Consider the following 26,592-nt stretch of genomic DNA (forward strand, 5'->3'; position numbering starts at 1 on the left):
TTTTTTTAAAGAATGAACCAAAAAGTCCTCAGAAAGCCAATCTTGCTTTTGGAGGGTACAAAGCCTCTGGCAGGAAGAAGGGTGAGGTCCCTTGCTTGCGCTACCCCCTTCCTTGTCTACCAGAAAGCCTGTTATGATATCACAAAACATAGGTAGTCTAATTTACAAACTAATACTTTCATTATCTCCTTTTCTGGCCTTCTGGCGCTATCTCTCTCCCACCCAACTTCCCTTAAGTGCACACACAATTTACTACTACTTAACAGACAAACTTGCCAGCATATACTATCTCCTCCAACTGGAATGGGCATGATTTACAAAAAAAACACACTGAGATTCAAACCAACCTCCTGTTTATACATACATACATCTAAAAAGAGATACTGAATACATTATGCACCCAGCAGATCAGGATGGCCATGAAGGATCCAGTCTATCATACCTATTAAATCTTGGGAGGCATCTTGTTGCTGAAGTAATTCATTTGAAATAAAAATGTATGCAGTGATTCAATGCGTTTTTTAAAAAGTTTGATATCTTTTGCTGACACACATTTTATTACATCATTTTCATCACTCACTAATGTGCCATTGCAACTTAGAATTGCTAGACTCCACTGCTTTCTGCTAGACCTCTGAACCCAGCTATGAAACTAAAATTTATATTTTAACTATAAGATGCATTAAGCACTGAAAGCAACCCTTAGCTTCGAAGAGAATTCTGACAGCCCAGCACTGCCAAAGCTAAGCCCCACTACTAAGAAAATGAAGTTCAAGTTTAAACCTCAAACAAATTTCAGCATTTAAACAAGTTTAAACCTTGTCTTCTAACCTCCTTAAACTACTGTGAGTGCAGAAAAACACATCCAAAAATCAGCAACATTGATAAAAGTGCTCAAAGTGAAAGCATACAGTACAATCACCCCTCATCAGTGCTCAGGTGAATAACACCATTCCTGCAAAGTTATAATACTTCCCTGTGGGATTTCAAAATCCTTGCCAAATTAGTAAGCATGGCAGCTTCTCTCAAATAAATGCAAGAATTGTAGTCACTTATAAAGTAGGGATAAAATGTTATAAAATAGGGATCAAATAGAGACTGAAAAGATCATAGTAGGGTCTTGCATTAAGTGACTTGTGGAAGAGAAACTAGAACCTGGGGATTCTGAATACACACACAAGTATGTGTATACATGCATTTACTGTGCATTTTCTCCTCTGTGCTCCAGAAGCTGGAGCAGGAGTAACATCTTTTTAAAACCCATCCATATTCTTGTCCTTCCTGTGCTTCCAAAGTAGAAACACTTAAGGAAAATCCAGTTAGCTGATGACATGAGTTTCTACCCTGAGCTTTCCAAAGACATATGAGATATCATCTGGAAAGCAAACACTTGCTAACAGAAATACATTTACCCATTTCCCTTGAAATTTAGGCAGTACTCTGCATTTGAAATGGAGGCCTGCGTTTGACTTTTACAGCACTTTTTCATACCACAGACATGGGTAGAGAGCTGCTGAGACATTGCCTCTTGCCTGCAGCAGTCAGAACCAGCACTGAACATCTCTGGCTTTATAAATAGCCAGGAACATCGATTACAGATTTCATCTAGGCTAATAGAGAAGAATTGACTGAGAACTGGAAGGGGAATGTAATCTTGGTGACAGTGATCATGAAATGAGTTTTCAATTCCAAGATGTGACAACAGTAGAGAAAGCAAACCAAAGCAATTCCCACTCAGAGGAAGGGCACAAAACACAGGCCATTATGTCTATTCACAAAGTTCTCTAATGACTGGAAAATTAGAAAAGAATCACAGTAAAAAGTGGAAACACAGTTATGTGACTAAGGGCAACTATATAGGAACAGCAAAAGCGTGCATGGGTAAAATCAGAAAGGCCAAGGAGTTAAAGAAACTTCAGTTAGCAAGAGACATAAAATTAAACCAAAAAAAATTTATAAACACTTTAAAAATACAAAGACAACAAAGAACAGCAGAGATCAACCACCACATAAGGAAGGAAAACAAATGCAACAATTTGGCTAAAGCGTTTGTGCTTCTTTTGCATTAGCCTTCACCAAAAGTACCTCTGACTGAATACTTACCGGATATATAACATAACCAATTTCAGCAAAAGAGCTAGGAAGGCAACCCCAGTAAGCTAAAATGTACCTAGATGACTTAGGGCATGGCTCCTGGAAATAAGTTGAGGGTAGGCAGAGTCTACCTAACTTCAAACCCTAAAATCATTCTGTAACAAAAGATCAAACAGTTAATTTGTAAACACACAAAAATAAGATAGTGTTAAAAACAAAAAATTAATAAAAACAAACCAAAAAACCCCACCCATCGTTTTGCCAAAATAGCACATCAAGCTAATTTAATCATCTTCTGACAGACACCTGGCTGAGCAGGTAAAGAAGCCCCTCCGCTTCAGTAGGGCTCCAGTCACTGTCCCATGTGATGTTCCATCAAACAAGCTCCTGAGACACATCCTAGACATAATTACTCTGAAGAGACTTCACAGGGGATTAAATAAAGTCATCCTCAAGAGAAGTTATCGTTGTCATAGTACAGTCATCCTGGGAGGGCATTTCAGATGACTTTCTGCAGGGACTTGTCTTGACCTCGGTTCCACCAAGTAGTTCCATCAGTAACTTGAATTATCAAAAATTTGTCAGTGACACACACCTGGAAGGGGCTGTAAGGACTCTGGAGACACGGTCAAAATCAAAGGCAATCTTGAAGAACTTATTTCAGAACATTTCTACAATAAGAGGAAGTGCTATTTTTAGGAAGGACAAATCAAATCCATGTAGGGGAGGAGTAACATTTGAGGACCACAGTGAGCATGCAAATCACTGTCTGAGATCTATTATCAAGAATGCTGAAAGCAAGAGATCGGAGCACAGGCTTTCCTAGGAAGGGCTGGACCCAGCATCAGGCCCACACTGTGAGAAAAATTTAGACAGTGGAACAAGTCTAAGAGAGCACAAAGTCCTCAGGTATTTGGAAAATATGATCTTTACTGAAAAGTCAAGGGAGCTGAGCTTATTTAGTCTGAAAGAGATTATGGGACAACTCTGTAATGGTCTTTTGATGCATAAGGAGCTCCTCTGAAAAGAGACAGTAAATGCTCCTTCCATGTTCACTGGGAAAAGTGGGAGAAAAAAAAACCTTTAATTGTCTACAACAATGATCTGAGGCACAGCTATGAAAACTTGTTCATTAGTAGAAAACGAAAACACTGGAAGAAGCTGTCAATGGATGTTGTGGAGTCTCCTCTACGGGAGGTTTTCCAGAAGGTTTCAAGGAGACTACACCTACATTACTGTGCTGTCAGGTACAGTCAAGACAAGACCTCAGAGGGAGCAGTCAGGCTGTATGGAGGTATCTTGTCACTCCAGCCTTCCCATGATTTTTTCTGAAGAAGTTGTGACCAGAAGTCTGAAGGGCCATCCAGGGCACTCCTTCAGCAAGGGGGGGGGGTCCACACAGGGCCTGAGAACAAACCAGAGTCAGGGAGAAAGTGCTCATGGAGAAAGGCAAGATCCTCACAGCTCCTTCTTGTCAAAGGAAAACATGCCATCAGCACCATCACCTTTAGGCCACAACTGAAACTGCCAAGATACAGAACTCTGGAAAACTGAATTCATTAAGAAAACAGCAAATTATCACAACTGTTTAGAGTTGTTAGAATACCTCCACACAACAAAAGCTTAGATCTTGAATGAACAGGTGCATAAGCTTTGGCTATCTAACCTCCAATCCTAGATTATAAGCACACTAGTTTGAGTTTTTATTCAAACTTAGTGAAGTTATTCCTGTCATGAACAGGTCCTAAATTAAAGAACACTTGGCTTTGAGAATACCATAAGGAATCCACTTATTTCCTTCTGGTTGCTAACTAAGGAGACCCCACAAGAAAGAAACACTGCTGAAAAATTCCTCAGGACCATCATCTTTCTAGAGTAGACACAACATGATGGTTTTCAAATGCTTCTCCCTCTTCCCTCCCCAAATGCCCACAGGTATCTTGAGTGTTTTCAGAGAGGATAGCGTCATGTTTAAGATACAGCAGTACTATATAGACCAGAACAGACCACGCTTCACATGCGAATAGGCTGCAACAAACGTCTTCCAGCTGGAAACAAGTGGAACAAACAACGTGGTCATAGCCCACCATCAAAGTAACAGCTGGATTCAGGACTTCACACTGACTTATGTGAAATTCTGGCTGGTCAGCCATCACCTACACGTTCCTGGTCTGCACTTGTCTCTGAGGACCCATTAGACGATTGGAACCAAAAGAAACAAGAAATTGTGGTAGGCATTTCTTACCTTTCTACTGTTGACATGTCTCCCCCCAAATGAAACATACACAGTCAGCCTAAAAAATCAGCTGCACTGCCAGGTGTGCAGGTTCACCAAACAGGGGTCTGTGCCACAGCTCCATCCCAAGGCAGTGCTTACACTGAGCACGTAAGAAAGAAGTCAATTAATTCAAACAGAATCAGAATCAATTAGGTTGGAAAAGACCTTTTAAGATCATCAAGTCCAACCGTTAACCTAGCACTGCCAAGTCCACCATTAAAACATGTCCCTCAGCACACCATCTACACGTCTTTTAAATACCTCCAGGGATGGTGACTCAACCACTTCCCTGGGCAGCCTGTTCCAATGCTTGACAACCCTTTTGGTGAAGAAATTTTTCCTAATATCCAATCTAAACCTCCCCTGGTGCAACTTGAGGCCATTTCCTCTTGCCCTATCGCTTGCTACTTGGGAGAAGAGACTGACACCCACCTCACTACAACCTCCTTTCAGGTAGTTGTAGAAAGCGATAAGGTCTCCCTTCAGCCTCCTTTTCTCCAGGCTAAACAACCCCAGTTCCCTCAGACGCTCCTCCTAAGACTTGCTCTCTAGACCCTTCACCAGCTTCGTTGCCCTTCTCTGGACACGCTCCAGCACCTCAATGTCTTTCCTGTAGTGAGGGGCCCAAAACTGAACACAGGATTCAAGGTGCAGCCTCACCAGTGCTGATTAAAAGGGGATGATCACTTCCCTGCTCCTGCTGGCCACACTATTTCTGATACAGGCCAGGATGCCGTTGGTCTTCTTGGCCACCTGGGCACACTGCTGGCTCATATTCAGCCGGCTGCTGACCAGCACCCCCAGGTCCTTTTCCACTGGGCAGCTTTCCAGCCACGCTTCCCCAAGCCTGTAGCATTACATGGGGTTGTTGTGACCCAAGTGCAGGACCTGGCCCTTAGCCTTGTTGAACCTCATGCAATTGGCCTTGGCCCATCGATCCAGCCTGTGCAGATCCCTCTGTAGATCCTTCCTACCCTCAAGCAGATCAACACTCCCACCCAACTTGGTGTCTTACTGAAGGTGCACTCGATCCCCTCATCCAGATCATTGATAAAGATATTAAACAGAACTGTCCCCAACACTGAGCCCTGGGGAACACCACTTGTGACCAGTCACCAGCTGGATTTAACTCCATTCACTGCCACTCTTTGGGCCTGGCCATCCAGCCAGTTTTATTACCCAGCGAAGAGTACACCTGTCCAAACCATGAGCAGCCAGTTTCTCCAGGAGAATGCTGTGGGAAACAGTTTCAAAGGCTTTACTAAAGTCTAGGTAGACAACATCCACGGCCTTTCCCTCATCCACTAAGCAGGTCACCTTGTAGTAACAAAGTGATTGACATTAGCCTTATATGACTCAGTCTTGAGCTAAAGGTGAAACTAGGGATATGAATAATCTTATCTTTGCTTTTCAGCTATCTTCCTGGTTTTACTGACATGTATTTGTCCTCAGACAACTCTTCTCTCCACTTTACTGAACACTTGCCTTGCAGTAAAAGACAGTACAACAGCTTTTAAATTTTGTTGCCTTTTAAAAAGCAAATGGGACCAGCACATAGTCTTGCAGCAATTTGTTTGTTGGATTTAAACTGATCTACATACACACCTCTGCATAGCACCTAGGATCCAGCCTCCAGACACATACACACACACTCACACACACTAAAGCCAACAAATGACTTGTTAGATAACAACCACAGTAATAACAGCAACATTAGCAATACCAATAACAGCTTTGGTCCCAAACAAATTCAAGTTATGCAAGTGATCTCAAATTCATTCATAAAAATACTTCTGTGTTGATATGAGTTTTGCAGAGCTAAATTACCATATTAGGCCAAGAGAGGGCCCCATTGAACTATATTTCCTTTGCCCACAAACCCTTTGAATTAGGGGATTTGGGAAGATAGCAAGGGAGGAAGAAAAGAGAGAGAGGGAACATGTGACAAGTGCAAGGGCACACCAGAAAAGGAAAGAAAGAAGGAAAGAAAGAGGGGGAGGGAAAGAATCTTGGGGAATTTCTAGTATTCTGCCTTGATTTTCTCTAAGACTGAACAAAACAAAAACACACACATGTAAATGCACGTGAACGAAGAACAAAAACATACTGGAAGGAGGAGGAACATGTGACTGGCACCCTGGAAAAACAACTCTCCTTTTGAAAATACTGATAAAGTCAACAAAGACTCAGGACAAGGGCAGAAGATTTAGCAATGTCACATAACTGGTAAGTCTAAGGTTTTGCACAAAGCTAAGTCTTTCTGTCAGACAAAATGCATAATCCACCTTTAATTAGTTACAGCCACATTTTCATTAAAATTGGTAAGTACTTATGTTACTTTGGTTGCAGAAGAAAATTGCCTAACGTTTTTTCTAAGAAAAAAAAAAAAAAAAAATCATCATCTCAGCTTACAGCCCTCTTATTTTCTGAAGCTTGAGGACCACACTCTGTGAGGTGTCTGTGTGGCACGACTGTTGGCTGTACTGCATTGCTTTAGAATTTCTCTCCACTCTGTGTAGCACAGTTGAAAACTTCTAATACTCTATGAAGCAAAACCCACTTGGATCGTGGACAAAATTCTTCTACATCTGTCTTTTCCCTTCTCAGAACTACCTTCACAAGTGATGGCACCTGACTTTCACAGGAATTTTAACCATTCACACTTTGATGATACAACTTTAAAGCATTTCACGCAAGTGTTCCAGTGAGCTAAAATAATTAAGTATGAAGTACATCCTTACATTTTGGGAAACTTGTTCAACACGAAGAGCTCATGGCAGAGCACATCACAGCAAGGACGATAAGATGCTGGTAGTCACAATACAGAAAGCCGAAAGGATGCAAAAGGTAGGCAGTCAAGCTGATGACTAGATAAGCAAAATTGTCATGGGGGAATAGAGAATGAAAGTCTTACAGAGGTGAAAAGAAATATACTGTAGATAGAGACTTCAGGATCTCAAATTTGATTTAGAAGGTAGTACAAATCCAGTGGAGGCATTTCAGGAGAAGCTGAACACCACTGAAGCACAGGGTATGAAAGATTTCCTTGGCAAGAGCACCTTGCCTGTTTTTCTTTTTGCCATTTTTCATTTCCAAGCCTATGACTGAGAGGTGCCATTTAAGGCCGTGACAGCCCTACAAGATGGCAATTCCTGCTCCACTGAAGCCCAGACCAGCCTACTTAGAAGAAAAACCTTTAGATGCCAGCAAATAAAGACTGTCTCTAATTGGTCTTTTGAGAATTAACCACTGAACCAAAAAAATGTAAGGCACAAGTGCAGCAAGCTTTCTTTCCATACTGCATTGCCCTAGCACAGGTACCTTGCTAACCCAGACTCAGACTGAATAAGGACACTGACTGGGCATTTTGAAAGTCTTCTATAAAAACATATTTGACAGTTGCTATTTTAGGAGCCCTTTGATCCAATCATCAAAAATAGATGGAGATGCATCCTGCCCAAATGCCAGTCACAAGCACTGAAAGATTGGTCTGCTAAACTTCCACACCCAAATATAAGTCAGACTGAGACAAACCTCTTGCTGAATTTTTTTGCTAGTTTTCAACCAGGTAACATGAAACTCTGAATTTCTCCCTAGCTGGTATGCCCACTGTGAAGCAGGCAATATCCTGGAACACCTTCTTTATGCATCAGGCAAAACATTTTTCCCGGACTCCGAGGTTTGTGTTGCCCACATGCAATACAAGACACCCGATCGTAATGTCAGCTTCCCTACCATGCCAGTAAGCCTCTAAGATAACCTGAGCAGACCAGCCGTACACAAAAGGAGTACATTTTAACATGTGCTGCCAGCCTTGACACAGCAGAGACGACAACAAAAGTGCCAGTCAGAAGGGTTTAATAAATAGCGATGGGAACTTCACTCTCTCATACTTATACACTGGATAATATAAAGACAGGGTTGTAAAGCATGCTTTATCATACTGACTTCCCATGTATGTATCACTTTTCTTTTTTCCTTCTTTCTTTCTCTTTCACTGAAAACTAACTCTCTGCTGTCTCCAGAGCATGCTTTTAAGGATTACCATGTTTGCTCTATGCCAGGCAATGGAAAATGGAGCTAGTACCTTAAAAGTCTCCATTTCCCATGTGTCCACAGTAGAATACAATTTATTACCTGTTTCCTTAAGTCCTGAGCCGATCTATGAAGAGTATGGTGGTTGTTAGCAGTGAGCCCTTTCGTAGAGGAGCCAGTGTTTGTAGTAGGATGGTGATTAGCAGCAGCCTGGTCTTTTCGGCTCTCAGCCTTATGTTCGCTGTTCCTCTCCTTCCCTGGTGTGGCCTCTTTGCTTTTGTGTTTCTGAGCAGGTTCTTTCTCCTTCGATGATTTGCTGGACCCATTGAAAACTGAGAAGAGAGAAAATCAGACTATTAAGGAAAAAAAAAAGGCAAAACCCAACCCATACAAGACCAAACTCTTCATTCAAAACAACCCAACTTTCTCTGCTGTCAGTGTTGGATATTTAGTGAGTGTCTTGTTATAACTGAAGTAAAATCAATACCAAAATAGAAGCACTATTTTGCATATGTCTTTATATGAACAGATTTACTAACGTATTTCCTTTGCTTGTTAACACACATTATCTTCAATATCCAAATTAAAACATACAAGGTATATTACTGTTTTGATTGACCTAAATTTAGACTTATCAGTTTGATTTTTATTTATGACAGTTTTAATTAACTTTTTGCTGTTGCAGCAAGGGAATTCTAAACATAACCTAAACAGAAAAAGGATTTATTTTTACATTAACTTAAAAGAAAGGAAACGTTCCATGAAAAAGCATGTTTTGTTTTCATCAATATCCAAACTTCTGAACCAAACTAACAGTAGTTTGCCTGTAGCAGACAAGCTGCAAACTGAAAAGGTACTTCAGCAAAGAAAGGAAAATACTAAAACCGTTTTGGAACATGTCATAAAAAGTAATGCTGGGACCTGTGCTGAGCACCCTAGCATTCTGCTGAAGTGAAGGGATAAGAAAGCACAGAACAGAAACCATATTTTTTGTACAATAAATATCATGCAAACGTATACAAGTATCTCAGCAAGTTTTGCTCCTGTCCCTATGCTGAATTTATTTAATAGTCGTCACTGCTCTTTTGTTGTCAAGGAACACGAAAAGCTGAGGTTAAAAAAAAAAAGTCACATTTCTGTTTGTTTGTTAATCAAAAATGTGGTGATTTATGTCAGTGCTGCCCCCTCTTCAGTGAAGCACTTGACAGAGGTCCATGAGGCTTGCAATCCAACACCCACAATGGAAAGGCCCTCCTGTCTTCTCTACTCATCTACTCTTGGTTTTTACCTCTGCCTTTTTGCCATGGTTTAGGAAAGGATGTAAATATGAAAATTCATAAATACTTAATAGCACAAGCATCTAAAAATCGTATTTATTACACACAACACACCCCATCTGTTTGGGAACATTAACTAAATGAATTAAGTTATTGTTTTCTTGTGAAATGAAAGCCTTCTTTTGTCACTGAACACGATATACCTACAATACATATCTTTTTATCTAAATGGTGAAGCTTAGCTGTCTACAGATGTCCTGTGGTATTGCAGTAGCGGCAGCAGTAATAGTAGTTATAATAAACAACCAACAATCCTGCTGGAGAGAAGAGGGGCATCTAAGCTGCTTTTGAGCAGACGCCTACCTCCAACCCTTTCCAACCGTCTATCTACCTTCCTGCTGCACCTCCAAAAGCCAAAACTCCAGCAGGCTATTGACAAATTTGTTATTCAGATCACTTATCATATTCAGTCAGTCATAAATGTTGAAGCAGATTATGTAAAAAATAAAAAATTGCAATTACTCATCCTCCTCTCTTCCTTCCCTCTTGCATAAACTGAGTAAGAATGAGAGAAAAGCCATCGGCACCGAAGTCATCGCAAATTCCCCCATGGCTCCATCACTCCTGAGCTCAGGAGCAACTGGCGCTGCCCCAGCCAGCCAAGGATTTCTCAGTGATTTCAGTGAAAATCGCGTAACCTCCATGTCTCATTTCCAGTGATGGAACTGATAATAATTGCCAACCCCTCTCGGGGAGTTCACGACAATACATTTATCCTCCTTTGTAAGGAGTTCTCCCATCAGATGGAACGCGCTACAGACGCAGGAAGCGCAACTATTTACTTTTAAGAAGACACAGCACAAACAACCGATGGCAGCTTCGTTAATATGTATTTCATCACTGCGCGTGATCTCTTCCTTTGGAGGGAACAAATTGTATGTACTGATCTGCTCATACGGAAACGTTAAGTCAGAGAGATTAGTTTTCTGTATTCAGTTGCCACTTTATAAACTGAAAATTACTAAAACAGAAAACACAGCCAAAAAGCCAAATTGTGCACTTTTATGGTTCAAAAATAAATAATAAAAAAAAAAAAAGGCGAACATGAGACAAGGTATATTTTATATGCAACAGCTCATTAATTTTAAGTGTCGTGGGAACCCTGCCAGTTTTACCCTCTGAGTAATTATCTTTTGTCTTAATTTGTAAGATTCTTGAAAGGGGGAAGAGAGAAATGGGAGAGAGAAAATGTTCAGTCTCACAGGAAAAGCTTAAAAATCTTAAAGCCTGAAAACACAATAAAAAGGGAGACACGTAGATGCAAAGCAGTCCTAGTCAAGCTGTCTCTAGTTAAACAGTAGATGGTATCAGTTTCTATAAAAATCAGTGTTTGCTTCTTCCAGCACCTAGAATATTGTTATATCCAGCTAGATAGGTATAAAAACCTTTCCGCAATAATAAGTTCCGCAGAATTCAAAAACATATCATGTAAACAAGTATCAAAATGTTAACTTGACTAATTACAAAAAAGTATCACAAGCCAAGCATTTAAGGGGAAAAAAAAAAAAAAATCCCCTGGACTATGATTTCGCTCCCATCTGAGTAAATATGTGGAAGTTATTTAGACAATAAATAAGTTATTTAGTACAATACAGGATTGAACTCTGGCCCTAATAGCTAGTAAGACAGTTCAGTGAAAAGATGAAATCACCAGGGAAGACCAAAAAGGCCCCCCAAAAATCTCATTGTTGAAGAGTAACTGATAGTAAGACAGAAACCGCCACTTCTCAAAGGAGAGAAAACAACAACCCCCCCCAAAACTCTTCATTAAATATTACTGAGACCAAATCTAATTTAACAATAAATAATTACTAATTCTTTTGTGTCGTCTTATGCAGCAAATTGCATTCTCCTCCATGTCTGCCAGATCTTCAATATTTCTGAGGCATTCGGAAAAGCAGAAAAGGTGTACCTTATGCTTTACTAAGCCCAGATACAGGTATGTCCCAGCTACAGTCTCCCATCCTAGCAATAACTGACACACGCAGTAGCCAATGTTCTGTCCCGGTTATTTTTTTGACTCATGAAAGAGTAGTCAATAAAGGTTTCATCCTTGAAGCAATAATTTCATTAAGAAACAGAAAGACAGAAAAAAAAGCCCAAGTGGTGAAACTCACATTATTAAAGCAGAAATCTTTTGTAGTCTGAATTATGATTATTTTATGCTACCTGAACCAGCTCTATATTTCCAGAACAGCTTTTAGTTAAAGGTAAGAGCACTACTAACAAATAATTGAAAGTGCAAGTAAATTATTAGTGTTCAGACACTTCAAATAGAATAAAGGGATATCCTTTTATCCATATCTATCTGAATGCTCATTCTCAAAATGCCGTGTCCTTCAAAGCAATTATTATTAAGCTGAAACAATAGGAGTCCCAGAGTGAAATACTTGTGGGTCTTTTGGTTAGCAGTGATGATCAAATGCTAAGAAACTGAACCACTACATTCAAAACTTGCAAGCACTGGGGGTTTTTAAACCACTGGTATACTTTATGGCAGCAGAGTAAAACCTTATGGCAGGCATGATCCCCACCGATTCACCACAGTGCTCTCTGCACTGGGTACACTGGACCCCGGGCACCAATATTCACCCAGGATCCCACACAGGGACTCTGGGGTATCTCATTTGAAACTGTGATAAAGAATCCCTATGCAAACCAATGCAAACCGTGCAAATGATGCGTGTACTAGGTGCAGCTATAACAATGGCTAAAAACCTTTTTGATCAAGTACAGCCACAGATGTGGTCAATTGCTACAGATTAACTAAGCATTTACTACAGGAATTGACACTGTAGTGAGCGATAAACATTTATTGTGTTTTCAGCAATTTCCTGAAGTATTCCTACAAATTAATTTGCACGCAAATATTTTATAGGATACATCCAGCCAGCCATTCAGAAGCCAATTTATAATATGTACAATCATCAGGCTTTCACTGTGTAAGCAACAGAATTACTAGACTGGGTTCAGCCAACTGCTGACTCCACGGGCAAAGCTTTCTCTCCCAAGCCCTCCCAGAGATTACTCCTGCACCAGATATGCTTTATACTGGAGATAACAGGGGAGTCTGTTGCAGGGACAGCAGAGTACTGATGTGTGAACCCTTTTGCTTTATGCCAGTGTCTGGAAGATGAAGGCATGGACCATACATGTACATATATGCTGCATGTTGCAGAGCTTGTGCTGCATAAAGCAAGTGATTGCACATTCATAAAACTATCCAAAACAAAGAGGGAAGATACGAGTGAAAGGGAGAAGTTTTGTTTTTAGAAGGAGAAAAGGAAGCCTTGCCAATGTTGTGAACCCGAGCCAGCTATTCCAATGCAAACCTCATGTTGTTACATAGATCATCTTTGGGAAGAGATGTAATATTAATCAACTTTCTGGCATTAAGTATCCGTTACTGTACAAAAACATTCTTGCTCTGGCTTTAATTCAGTTTTAAGTCACTGTGAAAACATTTATGTGGCTCTCAAACTGCCTTAAAGGACCCAGGCAATAATTCTTTTCCCCTCCCAGAGGAACTAAAACAATGATCTACTTCCATAAAACAGAGTATTTTAATACTGCCGATTGTTTTCCTTAAGTGTTGGGTATGTTCAGACTTCTCTACACCATTTCCAGAGATAGAAGCTCTTCTGGAGCCCCCCAACACGATCTACCTACTCAGGGTCAGTAGCAAAGGCGTACTTCAGGAGAAAAGGACACCACAACACCATATGAAAACACGCGGTACCACTGTTTCCACACTTCTCCAGCCCTAATCCAACACTATGCAGTTTGTCAGTGGACAACCCTGCAACAAAATTTCCATAGCTGCATGCTAACAGAAGTCAAACAGGAGAACCGTGGTACATAACACCGAATTTCTTTTTGACACTACCAATAACACAGCTCAAACCTCTACGTGCGCAAGAATATATTGGGCCACTGAGAGGAGCATTATTGGTATGAGACACCACGCCACCGTTTGCAAAAATTCAATACCAAGTGTCTCGTCTTAGCACAAATTCATTACTCTCACCTAACCACTACGACACAAACAACATCAAAAGGGTCACTCGCTAAGCAGCAAGTCCATACAAGAAGTGCCTATCTGTTATCACGAGTCTCTCACCAGGATAACAATTCAATTTTTTTGAGCAACTTCCAGCTCCCCTATTCTCCTCCACAGGTCATACATCTAGCTACTGAAAATCCACAAATCCCCAAATGTGTTGTGCCTGATTTGCATATTTAAATATGCAAATTACTGCAAAACGGGTAATTTTCATGTTACATATTTTTGCAGAAAAATTAAATGTGCAAAAATGTTTATTGCAACAATTACTGGTTCCATGGTATTTCAACAAAAGGCTGTAAATCATCAAAATAATTGCCTACCCATTAACTATTGTAGCACTCTGCCTGAAATTTTCTCATTCTGCATTTTAGCTGGATGCAAAAAGTATTTTTCTTCTAAATGTTTACCTCTTCAGGATTAATTTCACTAAAAAAAGATGCATGAGCCTAAGACTCTGTCTTATGTACCCACCCACAAATATCAAATTTAGTTAAAAACAAAACTAAATAAAGAATTGCAGCCACAAATTAGAATTTTCTCACAATACATTCAAACAATAATGTATGTGAAAGATACGCAATTTAAGCCCAAGATATACAAACACTGCATTGAACTGTATCCTGAAATAAGGGAAAAAAAGCTATCTACGATCTTTTCCTGCATCGTCTTTGTTACTACACATGTAAGGAAATTACTCTGCTAAATTATCCATTGCAAATTGAGAAGCGAAATATTCTTCTGTATTTCTGGTAAGCAAGGAAGACGGCACTAAAGCAGAGTATAGTATTTCTAGCGATGCCTGCTTACTACGCACTACTGCCAGATCTGTTTTGAAATTTGAGCCCCAAGAAAAAAAGGCATCTATACAATTTTCTCCCCTGCTCATTTCAGGCCAAAGGCATGCAGAGCAGTTTTTATCCGACCATGTTAACAAAACACAGCATGGACCAGCATGTTTTCTGACACACCGGAGCTGGTTTGCTCCAGCTAAGGAAACAAGTCTCTCCTTCATGAAGAAATCTGGTTACAAATAACGATGGCTAACTCCGTTTTCCTAAATGTAAATTAGAACTTAGCTGTCCGTCTCATCTCAGGTGTCTGAAGACAAACACAGCATTCCCAGGTATGCTGGCCCAGATGTATACTTCTCTCCACCTTTGAACCGCTGTGCTGGCATGAGAAATACCTAATCCTGCAATCATCCTTCTTGAGGAAATTATTAGAGGAACTGTAGCCTCTTGCGTGCAATTTTAAAGTTGTCTAGGCGACCGTATCAGTGTACGCTGCTCCTCCTGAGGCCCTTTTCCAGTCCACAAGCCCTTTCAAGTAGAGTAACGCCTATCCCCTTTTGCTCTTGCGATGGGACCGATAACCCAACAACTCCCGAACTGCATCTTCCAGCTCCCGATCCCAGCCTGCCTAACAAAACACTTGGCACCTGCAAACATTTTCCTTCAGGAGCCTGCAGAGAAAACCTTCCATTGTGCCACGGAATGAAATCAAAGTAGGATTTATTTAGTTGTGAGGAATTCAAAGAATTAGTTTTAAAGAGACAGAGACCTAAGCCTACCCTTTTACCTACAACTTGGAATTTCCTCCGAGCAGCAGGGAGATGTAATTTAGACTCGGTACCTCCCTGTCCCCCAGGGAAGCGGAGTACAGCTCACTTGCGGAGAACCTGCTTTCCCTGCACGTCAGCCCGCAGCAGCTGATGACTGACGCCCTCCTCCCTTTGCATAAGGTCAATTTTCTAATAGATCAATGTCTCTCCATCTCCTCCTCCATGTTGGCAAGATGCCCTGTCATCCAGGCTGTGGTTGAGAAGCTTCTCCCCACACCTGGCAGCTACACTGAAGAAAAACCACATTGTTTAAGCCAATGCTCCTGCCTGCTTCTTCCACCAAATTCCTTGCATTCAAAGCCGTGTAATAGTCTCATATAGACTGATGGTCATTTGAGATGCGTACAAAATGCAAGCTGGAAAATAAGCATATCCATCTGAGCAGCACACAGGCGTCCCATGGCTGGGTGTTCTGGATCTAAACACCGAGAATTACGGGGCTCCTACACCCACACTCAAAAGGGTCAGTAACGGGGCTGCAATTACAACACAGTCATCTGAACCTCTGCTCTATCTGCTGCGATATGCAGCACCATAGCACCCCTAATTTTCCACGTGTTAATTTTGAAATTCACCACAAACTTACTTGGAAGGTCTGAAGTTAAAAGGAAACTACATGCTTTAAAAAGATGAAATCACTGACTGAAACAGCAAGAGGGATTTCTCTATTCCAACTAAATGTTCATATGGCTTCTCAGCTGGGAAAATATCCTTTGAAGTCAGTAGCTATATGGAGACCAAGTGATTCAGTTGACGAGTTTCTGGCCTTTCACTGTTTTAACCCCGCTATAAATCCTAACTCAATTAAAATCATTCTGATTAGGACCAAAATTCCACATCAAGTTTTAGAAAGCTTCTAAAAATCTCCCCTTCCTCAAAGCATATATAATTAAAAGCACAAACCTCTGCCAATTTTATTGCTGAATTTGTCAGAAATGTTAACAATGGTATTTTGCAGAACAGGGGGTCTTCTCTGACCTGAATTAATCTATGACATGTACTGTGAGATCATACCATAATTCATAAGCAAGTAAGAACCACTCACACGTTTTACTCTACATTACAAGAGAACCGTTCTCTTGCAAACAAAAACTGAAAGTCTTTAGACAGAATCTTCTCTTAGTGAGAATTGTTCATTTTAAGTTTAAGCATGCTGAAGAAGACAGTAATGGGAAGAGTTACATGCATAACATCCCACATGACATGAGATACCTACCCAGAACTAATACTAGTTTCTAACCAAGGCACAAAGTACCACCAGTGACATCCAAGCCTTTATCTACTGCTAACTCCTCTTAACATATGTCAGACCCAGTCCAATCAGCTGAATTTTGGCAATGACATTAAATCAATTTTTAAGAGCACAGCCCTACCATTTTCCCTTGCAGCAACCACAGCAATATCTTAGAAAACAGTTTAACCGCAAGACTATCACTGCTTGCACTAAGATATTGCACAAAGAAAAGACTTGCACATTGCTACATATCCCTTTTCCACACTCCCATGAATGTGGGGCACAAACGCTTCCCCTGTCAACCATTTTACTTTGCTCTTTAACAGTTGCATATGTGTGCAGCACATCAGAAGTACTAAGAAAGGAGGATGAAAAGGCACAGGTAACAATCTGATGCTTTAAATACATCTATGTAAGCAGTAAGGTTGGAAGGCAACAAGTCAGTTGAGCTAATTCAATTCATGCAGCAAGCTATGCCACGTGTTACATGTGCGTCTTATTCATAGTTAGGCATTTTTGATTGAGTTAGCTGTCCAAAAGGTGGCTCAACAGGCTAGGTTATAACAAATAGTTTGGTGTGCAACCCTAATAACACCCCATATTGGCACCAAAAGAGGATATTGACAAATGACTTTGCCCAGGAAAGTTGTTCTGGCCCCCATTTAGTAGAAAGCAATCATTTGACACTGTCTAATGACATTAATCAAGCTCTGAACCTTTCTTGTTGTATGTCATAGCAAATACTTAGCATTTTCAGGTCCAAAGTGCTTGACTACACATTGCATATTAAAAACAAAAGACTTTAATTCATTAAAAATAGACTCTCACGCTAGATTTAGTTCATTTGCTGCACCCGTCCCTGGACTGCCTTTGTGTGTGGTCTCATTTAAAACAGACACACATGAACCAGAACCTACTTTATTCACAGAAAACAAAAATACTATTGGCTGTCAACCAAAATAACAGACACTGAAAAATGGGAATACCCCTGGGTAAGGAAATTTTAATTAAAAAAAAAAAAAAAAAAAAAAAGAGAGAGAGAAAAAAAAAAAGAAATTACAATGACGAAGAAGCAGCAGCTGCCTTCTCTGGGAATTCCTGTTTCATCACTTTTGTCAAAACATCTCACATTGTCTCCTATGTATTTTATAAAGGTCTTTTGCAGATCTATTAAAGCAGCAGCTTCATTTATGCTCACTCTGATCTATATTGATAAAGATTATGAAGCCATTAGATGGCTCATTAAGTTTGCCTTTACTTACCCCCAATTAAGATTTCAGGTGTCTCTGGTTTTGAGCTAATTTCAAAGTGGCTGCCATCTGGGACATTCTCAAGGAACATGATCGGCTCCTTTTGTAATGATATTTCACATTTAAAACTAAGGCAACAGTTCGGTTACATGCAATCACATTTTCTGTATGTAAAGTTTTGTGCCTGTTATTTTGGGGGGTTTATTTAGAAACCAATCCAAAGTGCCAAGTTTTGATCCATGGCTTTTACAGCATTAAAGCTCCTGCTCACAGCTGACAGCTGAAATGCTATTAGGCATAATGTCCCCTTGTACTTCTCCACAAATCGTTCACAAAAAGAGAGTTTTCGAGCTTCAGTGTGCAATAAAAAACAGATTCAGACGTAGTCATGAAAAATAATTTTGGTATACGTCAGAAAGGGTGTCCTTTACAGAAAACTCCTTTTTGAAAAGCAGAGATGAGGACCAGCACAGTGAAGTAACTGGGATCTACTAATCTCTTCAGTGTGGCATGAAAGAACAAAAAAAGCAGGCACCATCTCTCAAAAAGTGGGCTCTAGAGAGACCTTCCTCTCAGTCCTCTTTCTAAGAGGAGGAGAGCTGAATGGGCAGTCACCAGAAGGAAAGATTTTCACGGTAATCTAATACTGAGGAAGGGAACAGAGAGCACAGGCTCCATTTTGAAATTATGTCAGGCAGAGAGGGCACAGAGTTGTTACGATACAAGAGCTCTTGCTGGAGAGAGAACCACATCACACAGGACTTTGGCAATGGAGAGTTATAGTGGGCTCAGAAAATTTTCAGCATGGCTTTTAGGTCTTCCATTTTACACTAGGTGATATTGCAACATACATGGATCCATTTATCAAGAAATGGCACAAGAACATCGTGACAGAAATACTATGTAATGAATGCAGCTTTCGTTAATTTGCAAAGAAATAAATGACTTGAAAAAGCTTCTCAGATAAAATCTTTCAATCACCAACATGAATGCAGTATCTTAACCTACTGCAATTGTGGTATCAATATTGCATGTGAGAAATTAAGTGTTACCCCGTCACACATTTTGATAACACTTATGAATGCTTATATTTAACTTTGATAAAATAAAATCATTCTAGATTAAACATCAGTCTCAAAAAAGCCAGAGAGACTGACTGCATGTGTCTATACATACGTACGTGTGTCCGTATAACTCCTGCCTCAGATGGAGTTCAGATTGTCAGGAATAACAGGTTAAAGCAGAAGATGCTAACACTACATCTCACTCCATTTTCCCGTTATGGCCTGTATCCTTTTTCACTCGGATGCAGAAGGATGGACAAGGATTAAGCACATTCAGCTCATACAATTTCTTTGCTAGGCAGTGCAGGAGAACAGAACTATTTAGGACCTACCTTGCCCATTTGGTACATGTTTATGCGTTTTTCCTTTCCTGGGGGTTGACTGGCATGATGATGAAGCATTGTTTGTGGCTGTTTTTGTGTCCTCTGTCTCTTCCTCCTCCTCTTCTTCATCCTCATCATCCTGAGAGCTTCCAAAATATACCATGTTGCTGGGCAGGGCTGGAGAACCTGATCATTATAAAAAAAAAGGCTCATTAGCATCATTACATTCACTTACTGCACTAGCCATATTGATCATAACCTACTTTAGTGTTATGCATAGCAAGGGAAGAGGGGGACTCAGAGACGGAAGGTCACACTAGTGCACGACTAACTGGAGGTTTTTTATTTATTAGCTTTTACCAACAGGATACGTATGTGCTTGAAAAGCAGTGTTCGCCCCACCCCAAGCACATTCTATTCATACTTTGGACAATCAAACAGTCTTGCTACAAGCCCTAATTAATAGTTTTGTCTATTCAGAAAAGGACTAATGCACATGCTTAATTTCAAATGCATGCTTAAGTGCCTTACTGAAGTCTTAACGCACAAAACTAGAAGCTTACAGCTTTTCCAAACAGAAGAAAAAAAAGAGCATTTACAAACCAATCTGCACCCCGGTAACATTTTTAGGTTATTATTACAATAAAATATTAGTATTTAAACTTCACAGTGCTTTGCAGTATTCTGCTTCGGTTTTAAACAAAGGGAAAAATAGAGACCTTGAGATGCTTAAATTTGCCTAGCAGGTCCCTGGCAAAGGAGAGAAAAGAGCAAAGGTCTCCTGATCCTCCGTGTGTTCCTATTGAGGATGTTGTTTCTCATCTCTTGCTTACTTCCCACGATGCTCCCCCCAACCTGCCTTGTTTGTGTGAGGGTAAGATACAACCTGGAATTCAGTGAGAGAGAAGTGAGGATTCACGCTGCACTGCATCAGGACACAACATGACTGTAGCAATCTAATAAGTATTTTTAAATGTACAAATGCTGACAACTAATGAACGCCTTCCCTTATGCCCGATATTAGTTTCTGCTTCAAAATGAGTTTTCTGTCTATCTCCTGGAGGGACAGGTGCCCCAAGAGCCTTCTACTTATTCACAAAAAGATTTTTTTTGGTGAAGAAAGGGAAAAAATAGAAAGTCAATAGAAGTGGAGAATGGGAACTCATCACTTCCAATTATTTCCCTGTAGCTAAATAAAACAAGGGACACAGATATCTGGGCTACAGACCAACAACACAAGGTAGTGGCTTCCTTAGGAAACAGTTCTGTCTTCAAGCTCTTCAGAACAGTAATTCTGTGTTTTGTTTCGTTTTGAGCTGGTGGCATTGCCATTGCCAACAACTAACTAAAGCTTATTTTTGGGTTGTGTATTTTCTGCTCCCAGCAGGTTTGTACAAAATACTCTTAACTACAAAAATTACTTTTTAATGAATGGATACCTAAATACAGCACAAAAACCGGGACAGGCTGTTTCTGTAATGAACCATCCTTTTTTAAGTGTACTGGTTTTGGTTGGGATGGAGTTAATTTTCTTCATAGCAGTTTGTATGGTGCTATGTTTTAGATTTGTGACCAAAACAATGTTGATAACACAGGGACATTTTAGCTATAGCTGAGCAGTGCTTGTACAGCATCAAGGCTTTTTTTTTTTTTTTTTTTTTTTTAAACCCCTGTTTCTCATGCTGTCCCACCAGCGAGCAGGCCAGGACTGCACAAGAAGTTGGGAGGGGACACGGCCAGGACAGCTGACCCAAACTGGCCAAAGGGATATCCCAGACCATAGGACGTTGTGCTCAGCAGTAAAAGCTGGGGGAAGAAGGAGGAAGGAGGGGTGCTTTCGGAGTTACAGCATTTGTCTTCCAGACTAACCCTTACGCGTGACAAAGCCCTGATTTCGTGGAGATGGCTGAACACCTGCCTGCCAATGGGAAGTAGCGAGTTAATTCTTTTGCTTTGCTTCCACGTGTGCAGCTTTTGCATTACCCATTAAACTGTCTTTATCTCAGTCCATGAGTTTTTGCACTTTTACCTTTCCAATTCTCTCCCCCATCCCACCGGCGGGGAGTGAGCGAGCGGCTCTGTGGGGCTTAGCCCCCACCTGTAAAGACCTTTGCTCTTAGTCTCTTTAACAGCCCCTCTGTGACTGTGGCTGCCTTGGGGAGAAGCAGAGAGAAACTCCCCACCAGCACCCTGTGCTGTGCATCAGTAGTAGCCCTGGGACAGCTAGGAGAAACACTGCAGCAGCACCTAGGGCATGATACTGACGACTCTTCCCCCCTGAAATAACACACATATTAATCTATCCAACCTAGACATGAGGGTATGGACACATATGGTTATCCTAGGGGGAAAGCCTTTAGCATGCCCCAACTTTCACATTTATATAGACTAATGATCAAATTAAAACTGCTGACATATTTCAAGGCCCGGGAGCTGTAGCAACGTACAGAAACAAAAACCTTCCCATTTTTATGCAAGCCTAGAACTTTTTGGCACACTCTAAGCAATCAACCATAGTAGGTAAGAGGTGCTGAGAGGCACATTAATTCTTCTGCTTGGAGGGCAGCTTTAAGTCTCAACAGCAACTAACTACAAGACTCCAAAATAGTTACTCCAGGACAGTGCTGCCTGAAAAGTAAATTGTCTTTTTTCTTCCATTTAGGTACCCAAGTCTGCGGTATGGATTCAGAAGTTATTAGCTCTGCAAGTCTGTACTGTGCATCAGTTCTAATCAGGATCCGAAGTCTGGCACCATCAGTGCATTAATGCATTGACAAATGATGGCAGTAAAAGAAACTTACTGTTAGGAAGCCTCAATATTAGATTCAAACACAGACTAAAATCTATTATAATTAGAGAAGTAGTCAGAAATGTTATCCTTCTGAGACACTAAAATAGGAGACCAGATATAGCATCTATTCGCTAAGCCTCATCTTCCCTGGAGTTCCACATCCCTGAGCTTTTTTGTCAGCTTCTTTCAACAGCAACTGGCAAAAAATTTATCATCTGCAACACAAAGGTTGTTATTACAATAGCAATTTTATTTTTTTTTAAGCACAGAATAAAATATAGTATTGTGTCCTTCTGCGTAGAAAGGAGAGAGGGTCTAACCCAAGTGCAAGAACAGATACAAACTTCACCTAACTCCTGGTATTCAATCGTAATCTCAGTGCATAAATCTTCAGTCATAATGACATTTTTTAATTCTTTCTAATCAAGAACTATGAACAAAAATGGTTAAACTGCATTCCTGGGACAGCTGGGACTGTTTGGGAAGTACATTTCCAGATAAATTAGACTAGCAATGTCCAATAACACAGGACACAGTGCTAGTCCTCACTTTACTGATCTAAGTGCTCTGCAATATGAGACCTCGGAGAAAAGCTGGCGTTCAGTTTGGGTCGCCTCCTCCCCTCCAGCTTTTCCTATATATTTATTAAAGTTGACTTGCAAAACAGAAAGAAAGAAAGAAAAAAGGCTGGACTCACGCATTTTTGTTCTATTTAAGCATTGTTATGGATGAAAGATGCTGAAAGAAATCCAAAAGCTTTGAGTTTTCTTGCTTACTTTTTATGTTAGAACTATTTTTATCATTGTCTTTTATAATAAGATTTCAGTTCTGGAATAGCTTCAAATACTGAGAAATTGTTCACACCTATGGGTTGAGCTGGTTAAAGCCGCTTTCACTTTAAGTCTATGTAGCTAAACATGTCCAAAAGGCTGAGAAAACACTAGTTTAAAATACTGAAACAGCCTGCTCAAGCTCAAGATACTGCAAATTCCCTTTATGAGCAAACTGAAGGAAAGACAAGCCTGTAAGTACACTGTAATTTCATTCAAGCTAAAAGAATGACAATTATGTTGATTAGGCAACACTAAACGTGTAAGTGTGAGCGGATGACATGCACTGGTGGTTTACACCAGGCAAAGAGCTAAGAGAACCCCTCAGATCTGATCTTAGAAAAATAAAACTCAAGACTTCTCATGACTGAAAAACTAATGAAGATCATATGAGCGAAGCTGCACTGTTAAGAGTGGAAGCTAGGCGATCATTCACCTTCTTTATTGTAATAAAGATTCCTGTCCTGAATATCCCTCATTGTCTCTGAGACTAGACAGGGACGTGTATATGATGCCACAGCCTACCTCTACAGGGGACCCTGTTTGTTACCCAAAGCTGCTAACTTATATAAACAATGCTAAGTAGTGTTATTGTAGCTATGAATGTCCAAGACCATTGGAGATGTGGAGAAGAATGTGCACTCAAGAGCTGGTTTGTTTTTTCCAGCTATATCAGTTGGTCTAACAAAATGTATTGCCCTTCCTCATAAATCTGGCCTGTCTTCATCTCAGTTTAAGAACATCGTGGGTTTCCTTACAGAAAGACTTCGTTGAGAGTTGTTGCTCTCCAGTTTCTCCATGTATAACAGATATTTATTGTGAAAATGATGTATGACAGCAACATGATAAAACCCCTCCAAAATGGCATGAGAACAGGGAAAACTGCAGGTTCACCAGATGCGTACATACACACACGTTCACAGAACATACAGCTGTAGGCACTCACTTGATTTTTTAATTTATAACACACTATTCTGCACATTTTTGTCTTTGCCTGGACACACTCCGCAAGAAACCCAGGGGGCAACTATGCCAGTTCATTCTTGCACATATTTTGCCAGTCAGCTAGCGAGAGTAAAGCTGAGCAATCATCCCTCCTCTTCCTCTTGCCCTCCCCAGCACCAAGGCGTGATTCTCAAAGCCTACCCAGAGCAATCTAAAGAGCGACATCAGAATTTAATTAATAAGCAACAGCAAAAGAGAAGAGCTGCAATGCTCCAGATAGAGGGCAACATCTGTGCCTGGGAGGTGGTGCATGCCAGGTCTCAGCACTCTAGGTATGTAATTCCCCCCTTCCTTGCTTCTGATCCCCAAGAAAACAGCAGAAAAATCTGCAAGAGAGTTACGAGAGCCTGTGGCTGTATTGAATTTTACAAGTCTCCTTCTGTGCCGGGAGCCCCAAAGTTGCGCAGGCAGCTGCTACCACAGGCACTGCAGCGGATGAAGGGGGAGAGCAGGGGAGCAGCCCTCCAGCGCCTGGGGAAAGCCCGTGAGCAGCCCTCGACGTTGAGAAACTCACCCTGCCGCACAACCGATCAGCAGGTGCCTGAAAAACCCGCGAGCTCAGCAAATCTGATAGTAATCTAGAAAATAAAATTCGACTGCCCACCACTTACTTAGAAGACATTTCATACAAGGAACCATCTAGACTGTCTGTGGCTGCATGGACATTTTTCTTGGCGTCAAAAATGGTCTACAGAGCATCTACCTCCATCTGGCTTCTTGTTCTTATTCCTGTGCCACCACCTCAACTGTGGCAGTATAATTTTTTTTGTGGGGCCATGTGGTGAATCAGATCAGGGGACTGATTCAGATTAAAATCCCAGGCTAAGGAAATTAAAGTCCATTAATAAATACTGTAACTGTAATGTAATGTTACAAGCTCTCAAGTAAAGATTTGGAAAATTTCTGTGCACACTTTTTCTTATTGAATGCGTAGCTTAATATATCACTTTATGTTATTAAACAAAACACGAAACACAGTATGTGTCCAATCTCGTGTAGGAGCTGCACGTTTTGCATTCTGTCCTGACGATGTCTGCGCACACACTGCCTAAACACTCCCCACCCCCAAGGCAGTTGATTTGTTTTGCATCAATATTTACATAAAAGCATGTGCCATCAATAAAGAACTGGACAAGGCAATCGCAACATGTTGGGAAGGAAGGAGAAGCCATGGCAAAGTAAGCAACCTGAAAGAAAGGGCGTGCAGCAGCAGCAGAGCAGAAGGCGGTAGAGGCTCAGATGTGCTGGGGCTGGAGAAAGAGGCGAGGGGCGAGGGATAAGTTACCAGATGGACAGAGGCAGCAGCAGCAAGGGGAGAAGGAAGATATGGAAAGAATTACTGACATTAAATAGTAACAAATACAGTAAAGCTGGAAGGACGCTTTGTATTGAGCAGCTTTAACAGGAGTATCTGTCTGATAGTGCTGTCGACCTGCTGCCCTGGTCTGGACATGTGCCACTCACCTTTTCCTGCTTAACAAGTGGCTGTTAACTCAGTCGAGAGTAGAAAAGCTATGGCCAAGGCCAGGCAGCAACCTGGAGAGAACTTCCCAGCCCTCTCTCGCTCCTCCAAATCACTGCAGGAAGGCCAAGTCGCCAAAGCTGGCCCACGTCGTGCGATTTTGAAAGCCTCACAAATTGTCATGGTTAAGGGATTGCAAGCCACGCAGAAAGCTCAGACAGCTAATAGAACCCCAGGTACCCTCTCCTCACCACTACCAGAGCAGGAGTTACTGCTCCTGTGATCAGATACCACGGTGTGTGGCAAATTTTGAGAAAATCATTAACGGTGAGTTGTCTTTTTTAAATTCACTCATCACGGTTACAATGAGCTATGAATTATCACAAAATGGGAGGATACTCAGCTCTTCAAAAAAATGAGGTTTGAAGTATGTTTGGCAACTTTTTCTGTCAGTATCTGCAGTTTCATTATTGAAATTCTCTCTTGAGTATTTTTGTCTTCTCTCCTATTGTGAGAGCAACACAAAGGAAAACCTAACTATATAGGAAAAACAATTAACACAACTATACACAAAGTGTTGCCTAATGCATATGAAAGAATGACAAACGTATTTTATGTCCTCTGTTATAACAACTTGATGCTTATACAACAATAAGTACAAAGTTAAATACATTTTTTTAAGTCACAGAGCTGCTTTTAGCAGTTTTCTCAGAAAGATGTTACTCTTTGCCTGTGCAAAATTCAGGCTTGCTACTAACAGCAGGCAGAATTGATGCTTATGCAACCCATGCATACAAATGCGTTGACCTCAGCAGCAAGTGCCTGATTAATAGAATAAACGATACTCCTTTTCAGCCATTTTATTTGACTAATGAGGTTATTAAATTTTTTTTATTTGACAAATGTGTAATTTTCCCTCCTAAATTACGGTATGTTTTGTTTCTCATTAAATTACATTAACTTTTGTCTTGGACTAGCTAAACATACTAAAAAAACTCTGAATTTGGATCTGAAGAGTGGAATCAGAAGTATGGAAAGTGCATGCGCTTTGCCAAAAGCACTATTTCATTACTCTTCAGAATTAGCTGGCAGTGTTTCTGCAGTATTTACTGAAGTACAAACCAAATGTTTTCATCTGGACAGGATTCAAACCCTGGTATGTTACAACCACAACAAAAATCATCTCAATCCAAGAGCCTTCT

At 40.7% G+C, this 26,592-nt stretch overlaps 1 protein-coding gene across 5 annotated transcripts in view; it reads right to left on the reverse strand.

Annotated features, from left to right (window-relative positions):
* Positions 1-26,592, reverse strand: part of JARID2 (jumonji and AT-rich interaction domain containing 2) — a 225,216-nt gene that overhangs the window by 32,595 nt on the left and 166,029 nt on the right. For all 5 annotated transcript variants that reach the window (XR_011329170.1, XM_069809163.1, XM_069809165.1 and 2 more), the window contains 2 exons: positions 19,312-19,488; positions 8,510-8,739 (listed from right to left, as the gene is read on the reverse strand). Coding sequence is in view for 4 of the 5 variants with exons in the window: in XM_069809163.1 (XP_069665264.1) it covers positions 8,510-8,739; positions 19,312-19,488 (407 nt within the window). In the remaining variant the exon portion in view is untranslated. The remainder of the gene's footprint in view (positions 1-8,509; positions 8,740-19,311; positions 19,489-26,592) is intronic.

The sequence above is a fragment of the Haliaeetus albicilla genome, chromosome 21 (assembly GCF_947461875.1).
Source record: "Haliaeetus albicilla chromosome 21, bHalAlb1.1, whole genome shotgun sequence".
Taxonomy (NCBI): domain Eukaryota; kingdom Metazoa; phylum Chordata; class Aves; order Accipitriformes; family Accipitridae; genus Haliaeetus; species Haliaeetus albicilla.